General features: G+C 35.6%; 1 protein-coding gene across 3 annotated transcripts in view; it reads right to left on the bottom strand.

Moving 5' to 3' along the window:
• LOC150098917 (polyamine-transporting ATPase 13A3-like) overlaps window positions 1-15674 on the bottom strand; it is a 434948-nt gene that overhangs the window by 120470 nt on the left and 298804 nt on the right. For all 3 annotated transcript variants that reach the window (XM_090404645.1, XM_090404644.1, XM_090404646.1), the window contains 2 exons: window positions 11528-11652; window positions 3886-4064 (listed from right to left, as the gene is read on the bottom strand). In XM_090404645.1, the coding sequence (XP_090260771.1) occupies window positions 3886-4064; window positions 11528-11652 (304 nt within the window). The remainder of the gene's footprint in view (window positions 1-3885; window positions 4065-11527; window positions 11653-15674) is intronic.

The following is a 15674-nucleotide window of genomic DNA, read 5'->3' as shown; positions in this document are numbered from 1 at the left end:
AAATTACATAAGGATAGACCACACAGAAAGAGAGAGAGAGAGAGAGAGAGAGAGAGAGATGTTTGTTTTATGGCCAAATGAACTAAGGCTATGAAGCTAGTGTCATTATGTCTAAAAATTGCATGTCTTCTTCTTCTGGCCAGTTTACTCGTCTTGTGGGATGAAAAACTCTTCTAGGAAGGGAACCCTTCTACTTCCATATGAGAAGAGAAAGATGAATTGAAGACAACTTGTAGATATCTCTGAAATGATGGTTAAGGTCTTGAAGAAGTTAAGGCCTAAATTCAAGAATAAGCAGACAAGAATATGATACCTAGGGGGAGACAGCACTGCACTGTTAAGAGAACATCTTGCTTTAGTATTTTACTCCCTTTTTTATTAGTATATTAAATTCCATTATATTCAGTGGAATATAATGTTACACCAGGGCATGACACCTATTATGATGACCATAGAATGGTATCACATGAAATTAAACATTGGGTTAGAGGGTAACTGAGCATCAAATTTCAGCACAATAATGTTGGAGCAGTTTAGGAGAATATAGGACTGGCTGTGTACCTTCAAGATTCTTAAAGCCATTTGGCTGCTGTAACTTCTACTGCGCAGAGTTTTTCACTCTTATATCTATCAACAGTTATCTAGGAAACACTACCAAATGACAAAGAAGAAATATTCTTCAAACTGCCAGCCTGGTTGGCTGAGTGGTTAACGTGTCCACTCTCTCCAGTCAAGAGGCTGTGGGTTCGAATCCTGGGCATGGATGTTTGTGATTGTCTGTGGAAATACTAGTGGTGGTGGTCGGCGGTAAATGGCATTGGTGTAGTTGCCGTCAGTTGGTGGATTGTGAGTGTTGGAAGCAGAGTTGTAGAGTAGATGCCCTCCCTCGATGAGTCTTTGGACTCCCTGGAGGTGACAAATAATAAAAAAAATAATAATAACTTCTATATCAATGACCAAAGAAAATCTCACTAGATATATCACACTACCTGACGCCTCCTGTATAGTTTTTGCCATGAGCGAATGATCAAGTAAACGTAGTCAACCTAACATCAACAAATATCCTTTGAATCTTGGATGATGTTCCTCCATTTAGTCAAAACATTAAGCTAACATTGCACACACTTGCTCCATGAAATCTATCATGCAGTTTATGAATTAACCAATAGTTGATCTATCTCAGGGGAGACAAATCCATAACATCTAACTAGAGATCTGTGTACCACCTTAAGTCTTTTTTCAAACTAATGATGAAATCCATCAGTAGCCAACTTCTGCACTACTCAGAAGCAAATCTCAAAATCAGAATGAGTGACACAAATATGACATATTATTAATGTTGCACCGCAATCTTCATGGAATCCAAAAACTCAATCATGGAAGGACCACAATATCCACAAGAATTAACGTACATACAAATACTCAAAAACATTCATTGAGAAAGCACTCACGACTGACTTTGAGCAACCCATTCCATTCGTTCACCACTATCCAAAGCAAAAAATCTAGTCCTGATGCACTTACTAACCACATACAACACTCTCACTCAATATCAATGACCCCCCCCCCTGCCCCTTGTTCTTTCTCTTCTAGTGAAAGGCTAAAAATTTTTCATAATTCTTATAAAACTCTTTTAGTAACTTAAATATTTCCATCATATCCCCTCCTCTTTAGCTATCATCCAACTTCTGCAACCCACAAACCCTCAGTCTATCCTTGTAGGAAGCATTCCATAAACCATTCATGATCTTAATTGCTTGGATCTGGATCCTCTGTACTACTTCCACAGCCCCAAGAAATGTAGATCATCTGACCTGTGCACAGTACTCTAGATGCAAATGTATCAAAGTCTTATAAAAAGGAATAATATCTTCCTTTTCTCCTTGTTAGTGTGTTCTTCAATAACCAAATAAACCTATGAGCTACCTAGCCACTTTTGCAATATACCCTCTTAACTTCAACTCCTTAGCATATATTTTCATTATAATGCACAACTACATACACAGGTAATCTTTTCATCTCAGCATAATTTTACACTTTTTCCACATTAAACTGGCATCCATTTTCTATTGTCCATAGTGTCAGCCTATTTCAATCATTCTGCAGTTTCTCTACATTGCCATAATTAACTATTACACTGCCCAACTTTGAAACATCAGCAAATAACTCAATATTTCTCTTTAAATCATTTTCCATATCACAGATATAAAACTTAAACAGCAGTGGTCCAAGCATACTGCTAGTCACCTGCCTTCTTGAATGAAGGAATTGGAATGAAGGAATATGAAGATGGTGATATAAATCTGCTAATGCATAATATACCACTCCATATCCACATCACCATCTTCATATTCCTTCGTTCCAATTTGTGTAACAGAGTTCCATGCAGTATACTGTCAGACAACTTTACAAAATCCATCAGTCTCATCTTGCAGCCATTTCCTTTTTCCAACTCAATTGTTACTCTATTACAAACAATAAATTTACTAAGACCTAACCTATCCTTCACAAAGCTATGCTGTCCATGCAGTATCATCTTATCCATATGTTCTGAATTCTGTCTTTGACCAGCTTCTCAATACCTTTATCATTACTCCTGAGATACTGACTGAATGTATAATTTGCTACCTCTATCTTTGAGCCTACTTTATGCAATGGTACTATTTTGTCCTCCTTCACTAACTTTGGTCTTTACCACAGCTAAGATTTAAGTTAAACAGCCTACTTACAGGCAATGTCATTTCCTTTTCACCATACCATAATGTGGTCTGATATCCCATCTAACTTCATGGCTGTATTTGCACTGAGATTCTGCAATATCCTAAATACTTAATATTGTAGTATCTCACAAGTTGTTTAGTTGATGGGAACAGATTGATGAATTGGAAGTACAACTGAATTCATCAACCTCATCAGTTTCTCACATCTGTCATAATATCATCATCTGGATGACAGATCCTTGTAAAGTGGTCACTACTAAGTAACTCAACTAGTTTATCTGCTTCTGTCATCTCCTACCATTGGCACTAATTTAAAGTTATCCTTCAATAGTGATTGTTCCTTTTACTCACCACATATCAATTTGAGATTTCCTTTGGCCTACTCTGCTACTTTTCTCTCATAATCTGCTTTTGCTTTCCGTTAACATGCTGGTCACTCATACTGCTCCAGCTCCTACCTAATTTATCCAGGATGCAGTTGATGTTTTTGATGTTGCTGCCTATTTTAACTTTTTTTTTTAATCACCATTTTTCATACCAAATTTATACAACACTCATTCAATTTAGTTAGGGAATCTTGCACATCTGTACTGGATTCATTTAGAAGTATAACATCATCTACATAAAGTAAAGAGCTGAGATTACCATCTCCAATTTTGATATTGGAGTTAATACTACTTTCCTTCATAACATGATCCACATCAATGATAAACAGTATTTCAAGTTAAAATTTATAGCATTAAAAAAAAAGTCAATAACATTCCTCTACTTCACTTTGCCTCCTCACAATGGTACTGTCTTATGTGTGCTGAACCTCACAAAGGTGAACTGTAAAGATGTTAAGAATCTAATCTAAAAAAAATTCAAATATTTTGTGTGATAATGTTTTAACTTTGTGACATATGATCAAACAACAATATTTCAGATATATTATTTTTTAAAAAAATTACATATATACCCCAAAAAGAATTCTATATACTCCCTAAAAGAATAGCATCATTTAGGAAACCTTAGATGGCCTATCATTCTTAAGCTGATTACTTAAAGCCTTGTTTACCTCCCAAACTACGATTTAAAAAAGTGGAATTTGGAAGATAAATGTGAGGCATAACTGGTACTTATACAAACAGTAATCAATATATCCACAAAAAAGATATCTCCTTACCTCAACTATTCCATTTTGTCCTAATTTTTTACTGAACCCAGGTGATTTCATATAAGAATAATACACTTTGATTCCACTAGAGCCTGTAATAAGTTCTGCTTTAACACTAATAATGGCATCATATTCTTCAATCATACCACAATCTTTGGCAACTGTAACAGCTGTTAACAGATTATCTCCTACAATGGGAAGGGGAAAACAAAATGAAGAACAATTTTAAGAACACAATACTTTTATGCAATCATTTAAATATACTTTGTTTTTGGAAAATCCTGCATACAGACAGATTAATTATGATACAGTAAATTCTGCAGCATTCAGCTATGGGATTTACTGTATCATAATTAAAATGTGACTACTCAAGTACACTGATAAATATTGGCTTAGTACTTGTACAGATATGCAAGTTTGGTGGGTTCATTTCATATGAAATATTTTCATTTTCTATAGTAAAAAGTCAAGTGAAGATTTTATGTCAGATGTTTTTGAACAGTATTTTAATTTTTTTAAATTTTATGATTGCATTATTATTAATATTACATGAAAATATCCAAGGAGTCTGAGGACTCATCACGGGAGGCCCATGCTATCAACACAATACCTGTCAGACCTCTCCTCAAACACATTCATCAACAAAGCACTCACAACATACTCTGGCAACCAATTCCATTCATTCACAATCTCCAAGTGAAAAATCTAGTCTTGATGCATTAACTAACCACATTCTTAATCTCGATTACCTCTTGTTTCGTCGCTTACTAGCAAATGCAAAAAAAATTTCCTGTGCATAAATCCTATAAAACTCTTTTAATAACTTAAATGTTTCCATAAGTCTTGTTTTTCACTTGTCAACCAACCCCCAAACCCTCAAATCTTCCTTGCAGATTGCCTTCCACCATCTTGGTTACTTGTCTCTCTCTACCACTTTCTCATGAACACAAGAAACTCAGGTGATCCCACCAGCACACAGTAAATCATATATGGCAACATCAAAGCCTTATAAAAAGGAATTATAACTTTCTTATCTCTACATGTTCTTCAACAACAAAGTAATCCCCTTTATCATTTCTTTTGCAATATACCCTTTGAACTTCAATTTCCAGCAACCCTCTCAGATTCCTAGTTTCTACAATTTCCTGAAGTACACTTCTGTCAATGTTGTTCAACGCTTGTAATTGTTTCAACCCAAAAAATGCATAACTATCCACTTTTCCACATTAAAATGACACCACTATCTTCTGCCCAATAATGTCAGCCTATTTAAAATACTCTGCAGACCCACTATATTGCCTTGATGATGAAAATAAATTCTATATTATCAATGTACAAATTGAATAGCAGTAGCCAAGCAAGCACAGTCCTGCAATACCAGGTAGTTACCTGCCTTCTCCTGGATTCTGCTCCTCCCTATACTAATCTTTGCTATTTGCCCATCACTCATAAAACCACTTGTAAGATTTTAATGTGGGGAAACATATAACTTATAAAAATAAAGGAAACTTTATTTTTATAAGTTACAAGCAGTAATAGAAGACATAATATAACAGAGAGCAAATGAACCTAAAAACTGAGAGAAGTGTTTGAACCAACTTTGAGCTGCCAGTTCCTGATTATCTTCATAAAGAACATTCTAAATAAGATGAAAATATCACAATGAAAGTAATCAAGCTTTTTTGAAGAAAGTTTTGTTTTTCAAAACTTTCTTCAAAAAAGCTTGATTACTTTCATTGTGATATTTTCATCTTATTTAGAATGTTCTTTATGAAGATAATCAGGAACTGGCAGCTCAAAGTTTTTTTTATTTATTTTTTATTTATTTCGTATCCAAAAAGTGGTACAGTAGTAAGTAAGCAATGGTTTTTTACTTTTAGAGTGGTTAATGAGTGGAATAAGCTGCCAGAGTCTTGTGGGTGCTATGACAGTGAATGAGTTCAAGGTAAAGTATGATAGATACTGTGTGAATGTCGAATAGTTGTGATGGACATGATGTTTAGGGCCTCCCTCGATGAGTCTAAGGACTCCTTGGAGTCACCCGTAATAATAATATTTTGTATTCCTTGGGAGAAAACAACAGAGGGAAGACTGTTCCATAGTACAGCAGTTGTGGGGATGAAGGAGGAGAATAAACTTGTTCTCTGGGTTTCAAGGTGCACTGTGAAGGGATGTTGAGCAGCAGCTGCAAGTAAGGGAATTATTGATGTTATTTCAGATGAACATTTTCCATGGAAATATTTATAGAATACACAGTGCAGAGACCAATTGTCTGTGCGAAAGTGGAGAGAGTGAGTTGGTAAGAGAGGTCATTAATAATCTGATTACTCTCCTCTGTATTGAGTCAAACATTTTGAGAGAGCTTTTGGGGGCTCCACCCCATATATGAGAGCAGTATTCAATGGCTAGGGAAATTTGTGATTTGTATAAGGTTAACAGCTATACAGGGGTAAAGTAACATCTTGAACAAAAGAGAAATCCTAGTTTTTAAGAAGCTGAGAATGCAATGGTTGTGATGTGTTTATGCCAGGAGAGGCTTGTGTCAGGGTAATTCCAAGAAGAGAAATCTCAAATTGTCTGGAAATTTGGGTGTTTTCAAAAATAATACTGGAAGAAAATGGATCTTTTTTTATGAAGAATAAGACAGTACTGGGTTTTATTAGCATTGAAATTGACTAGGTTATCTGAACCCCATTGGAGGATGGTTTGGAGATCAGAATTGAGGGCAGTGGTGGTTGATGTCCTGTAGGTTGAGGTGAGTTGTGTAGAGTAAGGTTTATCAAAAGAAAGGGAAGAATGCAATGTGCTGTCACCTGCAAAACTGTATATTGGGTTTGAATCCTGTGGAATTTGAATCCACAGAATCCTGTGGAACCCAGGCATTAGTTGAATGATGAGAGAATAAGGAACCATCCACCACCACACATAGCATGCATCCAGACAGAAAGCTGGCAATCCAACTACAGAAGTCTTGAGACAGACCAAATGATGGCAGCTTGCTTAGTAAGCCCTTGTGCCAGACCTGGTCAAACACCTTGGAGATATCAAGTGCAACCGCTGGAGATTCGCCAAATTTCTCCATGGCATTTATCCAGAGATTGGCGACATATACGAGCAGATCTCCTGTTGGGCAGCAATGGAATCCATACTGGCAGTCGTTTATACAGGTGGGTAGTACATTCAAGGTAGTGTAGGAGTTGGGAATTGATGATTTTTTTCCATTGCTTTAGACAGGACTGAGACATTAGCGAAATGGGGTGGTAGTTGGATGGCAGTGACTTGTCGCCCTTCTTGGGAATGGGTTGAATATAGGCCAATTTCTACTAAATTGTATTAAATATACAATAATATGATAATATAGACAATGGCCAGCTCATGGGAGAGCATACCATTTCCTCTCTCTCTCTCCTCCACACAAATGCACATTAAAGCATACCATTAAGAGAGTAAAAGTTCTAGAGATAAGCGAGGTACTGCAATATGACAGTATCTGCCAAGAAACTGATGACTGTGTGTAGCATGATGATACTGCTTCTACTGCATAAGCCTCTACTAATAAGAGGTTAGCACTTATATCACGAGAGAACCAGAAAGAAAGGGACAGTGAAGAAGACGAAAATTAAGAAATAAAGGACAAAGGTGTAAGTCGAAATAAACAGCAGAAACTGCAAGCATAATTTCAAATTTTTGCAGACCACACATATATATGGCCAGTGGGATGATATAATAGTTACCACCTTCACATTAGTAGGAAACCAGACTGAGTAATCTTGCTGTGTGTTTATTTTCTGTTTCTGGTGTTCTTGTCCTATGAAATAAGACTTCAAAATGAAGAAACAATCTGACTTAGGTAGCATACATGACTAGCATTCACACATCAAAATTAAAATCTTCCATGGGAAAAAAAACTCAACTGAGATTCACAATGCTTTACATTAAATTTGTTGAGGTGCAAAACAGCACAGCATTAGAGTGGTAAGCTCACTTCTGTGAAGATCAAACAAGCATTAAGAATGATCCAAGAAATGGAAGGCACTGTTGGTTACAGATGACACATTGATGATTATAGTCAACAGCCTGCTAGAAGACAAGCCCAAAATGTAACAAAATCACAAATAAAGCAAACATCTTGACCACATCTGCTTTTAAAATTTGGATTGATGGTTTTGAAGAAGCAGAACGTTGGTGGCAAATGAATCCTAAACCAGCTGACAAACCCCAAGAGGACGTGAGAAGAGCTACTGCATCATTATAAGACTGGAGGCATCAAGTTTTTGAACAGAAGTGTTGCCATAGATAAAACATGGATGAGTTATTTTGAACCTGAACTGAAAACCATTTATCATAATAGAAAGACACCTCTTCTCCTCATCATCCAGAAAAAACTGATGGCATCAGCAAGAATGAAGCAATAGCAGCAGACAGTACCTACATGTTTGAATGAGAAAGCAACATATTACAGGGAGTTTCTTCAAGACATTTTGTGCCCAGATACTCAGCAAATGATTCAACATGTTTACAGCCAGAAACAGTTGTTTTTGCAAGACAATGTAAGGACAGAGATTTTAATGCTTCCTCACGTAAGTCCTGACACAAGCTCTCCCAACTTCAGTCTGTTGAAAAATTTGAGGGAAGGAACTGCTTCACTATCACTGACAATGATAAAGTGGCTGAAATTATCAATCCTGATTTATGCTCATGTGTAGACCTATACCTTTTATGGTGTAGGTCTACGCATGAGCATTTAGGCATTCGGAACCAAACTCCTGCAGAATAGGTTGGTTACTCCTTATTCCTGGAGGTATCCTATGTCTGTAGAAGCGTGTGTTCAGGGCTGGTTTGCCTGCTTGCCGGAGGAAAAAAAAAAGCCCAGATAAATTGGGGAGAAAAACCCTGCAGTCCATGGCCAAGACCGGCTAACTTGGCTATGGCTGAGAAAGATACTTAGCTCCTCATGTCAGCGACAAGAATCGAATGCAAGACACCCCTTTCCCAGGCATATAGTTGCAGAGTGTGTAACCACACAGGGGTTAGCCGAGTAGAAATTATCAAACAGATAAAAAAAAAAGCGAAAGACTTATCCAAACACTGGAAAGCTATAATAAAGAAAAATAGATTAGTTAATTCTCAGCATAGCAAACTTATAGGACCACAAAATAGTTTGAGATGGTGACTAGTTGCTATAATGAATTTCCTTTAGAAAAGCATTATGAGGTTGGAGGCATAGAGTTTTTGAACAAAGAGTTATGGCATAATGCATTCATTAGAGCAAAAGCTGAACTGTTTAATTTAACAACAGCCATACAATGTACAGAACTTTTGAAATGACCCTTGTGTTAAGAATTTTTTTTATCAATTTTGTAGAAACAAAAAGCATCAGTAGTCCTTAAAAGTTTGATGTTACAGAAATTACATCATTTTTAAAAAAAAAAATAAAAATAAAAAGATCCTGGAAAATGCAATTAACACTTCTAAAATCTCTTTAAATGATCAGCTAATACAATAACCACATAAAATTCTCCAGATCCAAGAAGAGAATCAGACTTTTAACCGTCTGCAGCATGTTGCAGGATATGTCAATTTTTTTAAGTTAACTTGAAATTTATAAAAAAATAATAAAAACAGTTTCTTTTAATTTAATTAAAATTTTCTTTTAATTTTTTAATTAAAATGATTTATTATAAATTATTCTGTTTAAATTTCCATAATGCTTATCAATGTTTTTCAGTTATTAACACTAACCAGATTCATATTGTGAAATGGGTTATTATTTATAACACATTTTGCAACAATGGTAGTTTTTTCAACTACTATTGGAAAATTTATATATAATTTATGAAGTCACTAATACTTTACTGGATTTTAAACCAGCATCATCAGAGCACAAATTACAACTGTGATTGAAATGTGTGTTGTGTTATGTGTGTGTGCACATGCAAACAATATACTGTTGTTACTGTAAAGGAATTAATGTCCTATCAAACCCTTTAGAGGCAAGATAAAAAAACAAAGTTCATTCAGAGATGTGTGTGTGTTTAGTAAAATTTTCATATCAGACAGGGGACCAGCATTCGTTATGATAATTTATTTCTACAATAATCCAAAAGAAATTTGGTTAACAAATAAAACTTTTTAAACTTTTTCATTTCACCTTAACAAACCCTCAAACAAAAAAAAATTGATTTTCCAAAGCAATTAGATAAACAGTACATTACCAACATTGCAGTTATCAAACTGCAAAGTTGTAGAGAAGCTTACGCATTACTTTTGTTTGCTGATGAGAAAGATGTTACACCAAAAATGTTATTATTTACTACTTCGATTTTTTTTAATTGAAGCAACTAACTGAAAGTTTATATATTTTCATTTAACAATAATGTGGGATAAGATGAATTAGCCCTGAGATTGCTGCTTTCTTGCAGTGCATACTGTTATTTGTAAAAGACGCTGATCAGACCACTCTTAGACTATTGTTCTCAGATTTGGTCCCCAGGATTTGCAGGGGATAAATTAACTGTGGAAAGGGCACAAAGGCAGATAACAAAGATGGTTTCAGGACTGTACAATGTTAGTTATGAGGTTCAGCTGAGGGAATGTGGATTGCAGAGTTTGGTGGATAGAAGAAGGAGATATGATTGAGACTTTTAAACTGTTGAGAGGTTACAGGGTTGACACTGGGGAGTTCTTTTGCTTGGTTGAACAGCGGGAAGGAGTGATGACAAGGGACCATCCCTGGAAGTTACGAAAGGAAACTGTGAGCAAGAGGGTGAGGATTGGTTTCTTTGCATGGAGGATATTGCATTGCCTGATAGAGTGGTGAGCGCGAGAAAGGTCAATGAGTTTAAAGAGTGGTATGATAGACTTTGTGTTCCCTATGAAGGACCTCCCACAATGAGTCTTTTGACTCCGTGGAGGCCTGAATAATAATAATAATTTCACCTTAACAAATCTTCAAACAAAAAAAAAAAAATGATTTTCTGGATAAACAGTACATTACCAATAAAATGGAATAAAACAATTGGAAGAACAGTGGGACATAGCACCTTTCAACTGGAAAAAGACCTATTTTTGATTGTAGTCAAAATAAGAGAAATCTTTATATGGGTTTTTTTCAACTGAAAGTAAGTTAGCAGATCTCATACGAAGGCTGAGGGCTGTTTTTCGAAATGGAAAAAATGTGGAATGAAAAAACTCAAGTTTTTCATTCCAACATACAGGCAAATCAGTCAACAGAACACAGACAAAAAATACTACTAGTGTTGTATTTTTTGTATGTATGTATTTTGTATGTGTGGATGGAGGATTAAGTAAAGTAGAAGATGGTGAGTTGTATAGTGAAGTGGTGTTTCCTCCACTTCACTATACAACTTGGAGGTGTCATCACATAATAATATTAATAATAATAATGAAATATTTTTATATGAGTAACTTGGGAAAAATATCAGCAAAGTGAATTATAGCATAATTAAGAAAATACAGCCATTAGAATTTACTTAAATCATTGGAATTTGATGAAAGCACTTACTTGAAATGGTATTAATGTGCCGAATATTTCATTTAATAAACTTAAAATTCTTTATACTAATAGCTTCAAACTTCATTTAGTAGTAATAACTGCAATTAAAAAAAAATAAAAACCAATAACACAAACCTGTAACCATAATGGTTCTTATATTTGCATGCTTCAAAACTGTTAATGCAGGTCGAGTTTCTGGTTTTAATTTATTCTGGAGAACAATTAACCCTTGAAAATGCAAATCTTTTTCCAGCTCATCCCTAGGTACAAAAATATAACTATCTAAGAGACTAGTAAGAAAACATCATCATTATGAAACTCACAAAAAGAAATGAAAAAAAAAAAAAATATAAGGTGGCCACAGTATCCATGTCTTGTTTAATCATAATTCTAGACACAATTTGCATTTGTGTGGAGGGGGAGGGGGGGGATGTAAGATTCTCTAAACACAATGAACCTTCAGACAATAATAAAGACTATCTCAGCAGTGTTTGATTTTATTGTGATAATTTAATTTTTAACTTATGTAAAGGAAGTTTATGATTTTAGAGACCAGCCTGTGAAATTTAAGCAAGTAATGACAAGTTCAGAGTCATTTTTGTCAAGAGTAGATATGATCAAATGGACAAAAACAGGGTCATTCAAAACTTAAAAAAAAAAAGCTACCTTAGGCTATGAGAAAAACATATGTCAGCTGCATCTTTTCATCTATTTTTTTTTGGGGGGGGGATGAGTTTCTGAGTAGCTAACTCACATTCAGCAAATAAAGATCCTGAACATGCTCTTTGCATCTTTGAAGAATTTGAACCCAGGTCTTTTCAACCAGGCCAGTTTCTTTAAATATTCTTTTGTATTAGTGTTGGTGTGTTGACTTCTGGTTTTCCTAGTCTACAAATAGAGTCAGCAGCACAGTCAACTAAACCTGACATACCTAATCTCATAAAGATAGTTAAGTTCCATTTAAAATTTTCTTTTATAATTTTTTTTATTTATATTCATTTATAATATAAATGAATATAAATAAAATTCATTTATAATAATCTTGATGTTCTTCAAATCTGTCTGTCTTAAGACAGACAGATTTGAACTTAAACTTAGAGAGATGGCTAAAACAGTGAACTTGGCAGACATTTTGGAAGAAGAAGAACAAACTGCCTTTGCTAACATACAAAGAAGTTATTTTTAAGTATACACTGGTGGGAAGCTTTAAAGGAAGTAGAAGAGATGAGAGATGTAGTGGTGATGGTGGAGAAGGACCTGAAATTCATGGACCACATTGCACAAGTTGTGAAGGCATCACATTGTATAATGGCAATGATGCAAGAGGACCTTGACATGCAGAAATAGAGAGATTATGATTCCTTAGTATAAGGCCTTGATCAGGCCTCATATAGATTACTGTACACAGATCTAGAGCAAGTCTGCATGCTGTAACTTGATAAATTATCCTCTTGTGGTTGTATCTATAGATTGTTTGTTCCTCTTCTGTTAGTTCCTTATACAACTATGCTCCAAAAGAACAAATGATTTATCTTTATGAAGCAGGATTTGAATTATTTCTGGTTATGAGAAGGAAAAATGTGAAAGTCAATGTAGATATATCTGCAAAAGATCTTGAAGAAGTGATTAAGATCCTAAGCAAGCCTGAAATGTATAAAAATGATATTATCTTTCTCAGTTTTTAAAGATTGTTTGCTGAAATGAAGAATAAAAAACAAAATACTTTTTTTATATATGTATTCTGAAAATGCATCAGGTTCTGAAAATAAGCTACCATACAATCTTGTTCTACTCCCCTCTCCCATTCTATGAAAAATATCTTCCAAGTCAACCTGATAACAACCCCTGACAAGCTTATATGTCTCAATAGTATCCCCCCTCCTCCTCCTATTCATGAGGCTTTGCAGTTTGTATTCTCTCAATCTGTCCATGTACTCCACATTCCACTGACCACATTTGTGAACCGTCTATGCACCCTTTCCAACATATCCTTGTCACCATGAAAACCTGGTGACAAAATCTGTGTACAATAATCCATATGAGGCCTGATCAAGGCCTTATATAAAGGAATCATAATCTCTCTATTTCTGCATGTCAAGGTCCTCTTGCATCATTGCCATTATACAATGTGATGTCTTCACCACTTGGGCAATGTGGCCCATGAATTTCAGGTCCTTCTCCACCATCACCACTAGATCTCTCATCTCTTCTACGTCCTTCTTATGTTTCCCTCCAAGTGTATATTTTGCATCCCATCGTTGCTTACTAAATCTCAAAACCTTACACTTTGCCACACTGTACTGACAGTTCAACTTACCTGCCCATTCATGCAATTTATTCAAGTCCTCCTGTAGTCTGCTCAACTCCGCATAGCTCTCTCAATTTTGCATCATCTACAAACAGCTGCATATCACTAGTTAAACCCATTCATGCAATTTATTCAAGTCCTCCTGTAAGGCCATAACATCTGCCAAACTCTACATTGCTCTCCCCAATTTTGCATCATCTACAAACAGCTGCATATCACTAGTTAAACCCATCCTAATATCATTAACATACAAATTGACAACAATGGTCTCAAAACTGACACCTGCAGTATGCCACTAATGACCTTCCTCTTTCGGGATACTGCACCCCCATATACAACTTTCTGATACCTCTCTAACAGTCAGTCACTGATCCAACTCAGAAGTCTGTTATTCAATCCCATCTACTTCAATTTATTTAACAGCTTGTCGTGTGGCAGTCTATCAAAAGCTTTTACAAAATCCAAGTACACCACTGCATATGCATCTCCCCTGTCCAAGGTATTTGTCCCTTTGTTATAGTACATAAGTAAATTAGTAAAACATGATCTCCCTTTAATAAACCCATACTGATAACCACAGAGAATACTACTATTATCAACCCATTTCTGTATCCTACTTCTCACCAATCTCTCTAGATTGGCCTATAATTTGAAGCTACAGTCTTATCACCACCTTTAGGCAGTGAAACAAATTTTCCCTCCTTCCAGTCCCTCAAAGCCTGTGCTGTTATAAGACTCATATTAAACAGACATGTCAATGCTGTTGCCAATTCCCTGGAACATTCCCTTAAGATGCATGATGATATGTCATTAAATCCTGTAGCCTTATTGAAATCAACGTCATTTATTTCCTCAAACAACTCCTGCTCACTTACAATTAAGCCTTCCTCTCCTATGTCTTCTACACTTAAGTTCCTCATGATTCCACTCTGATGAGATGAAGCATCCTTGTAAATTGATCACAGAATACCTCTACAATATCTTCTACAGCAGTTACCATTCCACCATTTTCATCATCTTACCATGATCATTCTTCCTTCTACTTGCCACATCTAAATAACTCTCTAGAATTTTTCTTCACCTGATTTGCTAATTTCTGCTCATACTAAATATACTTTTGTTTCCTTACTAACTGAGTCACTCTCCTGGCTTGTTCTTTATACCTCTTCATGTAACTAATTATTACCATTATTCATCTTTTACTGCCTCCAAAGTACCTTCTTCTTCTTCCAGATTTCATGCTTAAGCTCATTCATCATCCATTTTCGATCTACCTCATTCAGCCTTTTGGCCTTCAGAATACATTCACACATTGATGCTGTTCATATTTCTTTGTCAGTTCCCAAGCAGTATTTATTTCCTTACCACTCAAACTCAACTCCTCATTCCATTCTATAGCTCGAAGTTGTCTCCTAAGCTTGTCATAATCATTAGCCTTATAATTCCAAATATATCCTTTCCTCACAAAAGTCTGCATATGGCTAACCACAACCCAGGTGATCACTTCATGATCACTCTCACCAACTGGAGGAAAGTGTGAAACCCCACTCACAATTACATCCTCTGATGAAATGATCAGATCTAAAATTCTTGATCCTCGCATGCCTGCCTTTACATGTTGCCTGAGATAGTTACCTCTCAACGAGAAATTCATTTTCCTTATTTCCCAAATGCTATTTCTTCATTCCAATCTACATAGCCATAATAATTACTCTTCCTTTGTTTACTAATCCAAGCTGTTTATACATTTTTTCATCACCACCCTCCACATTTTCAGGCTTATAGCAACATCCAAAATATGTCTTCCTGTCTACCTCCACATTACACCACACTGCCTCATAACCATTGCCACTATATCCCTGTTTCATGTCAACCTCATGGGGAGATAATTCCCCTGCTATCATTAGCAGCACCCCCCCCCTTCTTGTTCTTTCTATCCTCACAAAAAATACTGTATCTTTCCTGTATCGATCT

Source organism: Typopeltis vanoorti, chromosome 15 (assembly GCF_054136105.1).
Source record: "Typopeltis vanoorti isolate ZY-2024b chromosome 15, IOZ_Tvanoo_1.0, whole genome shotgun sequence".
Classification (NCBI taxonomy): Eukaryota; Metazoa; Arthropoda; class Arachnida; order Uropygi; family Thelyphonidae; genus Typopeltis; species Typopeltis vanoorti.
This window is presented reverse-complemented; position numbering and strand designations above follow the sequence as displayed.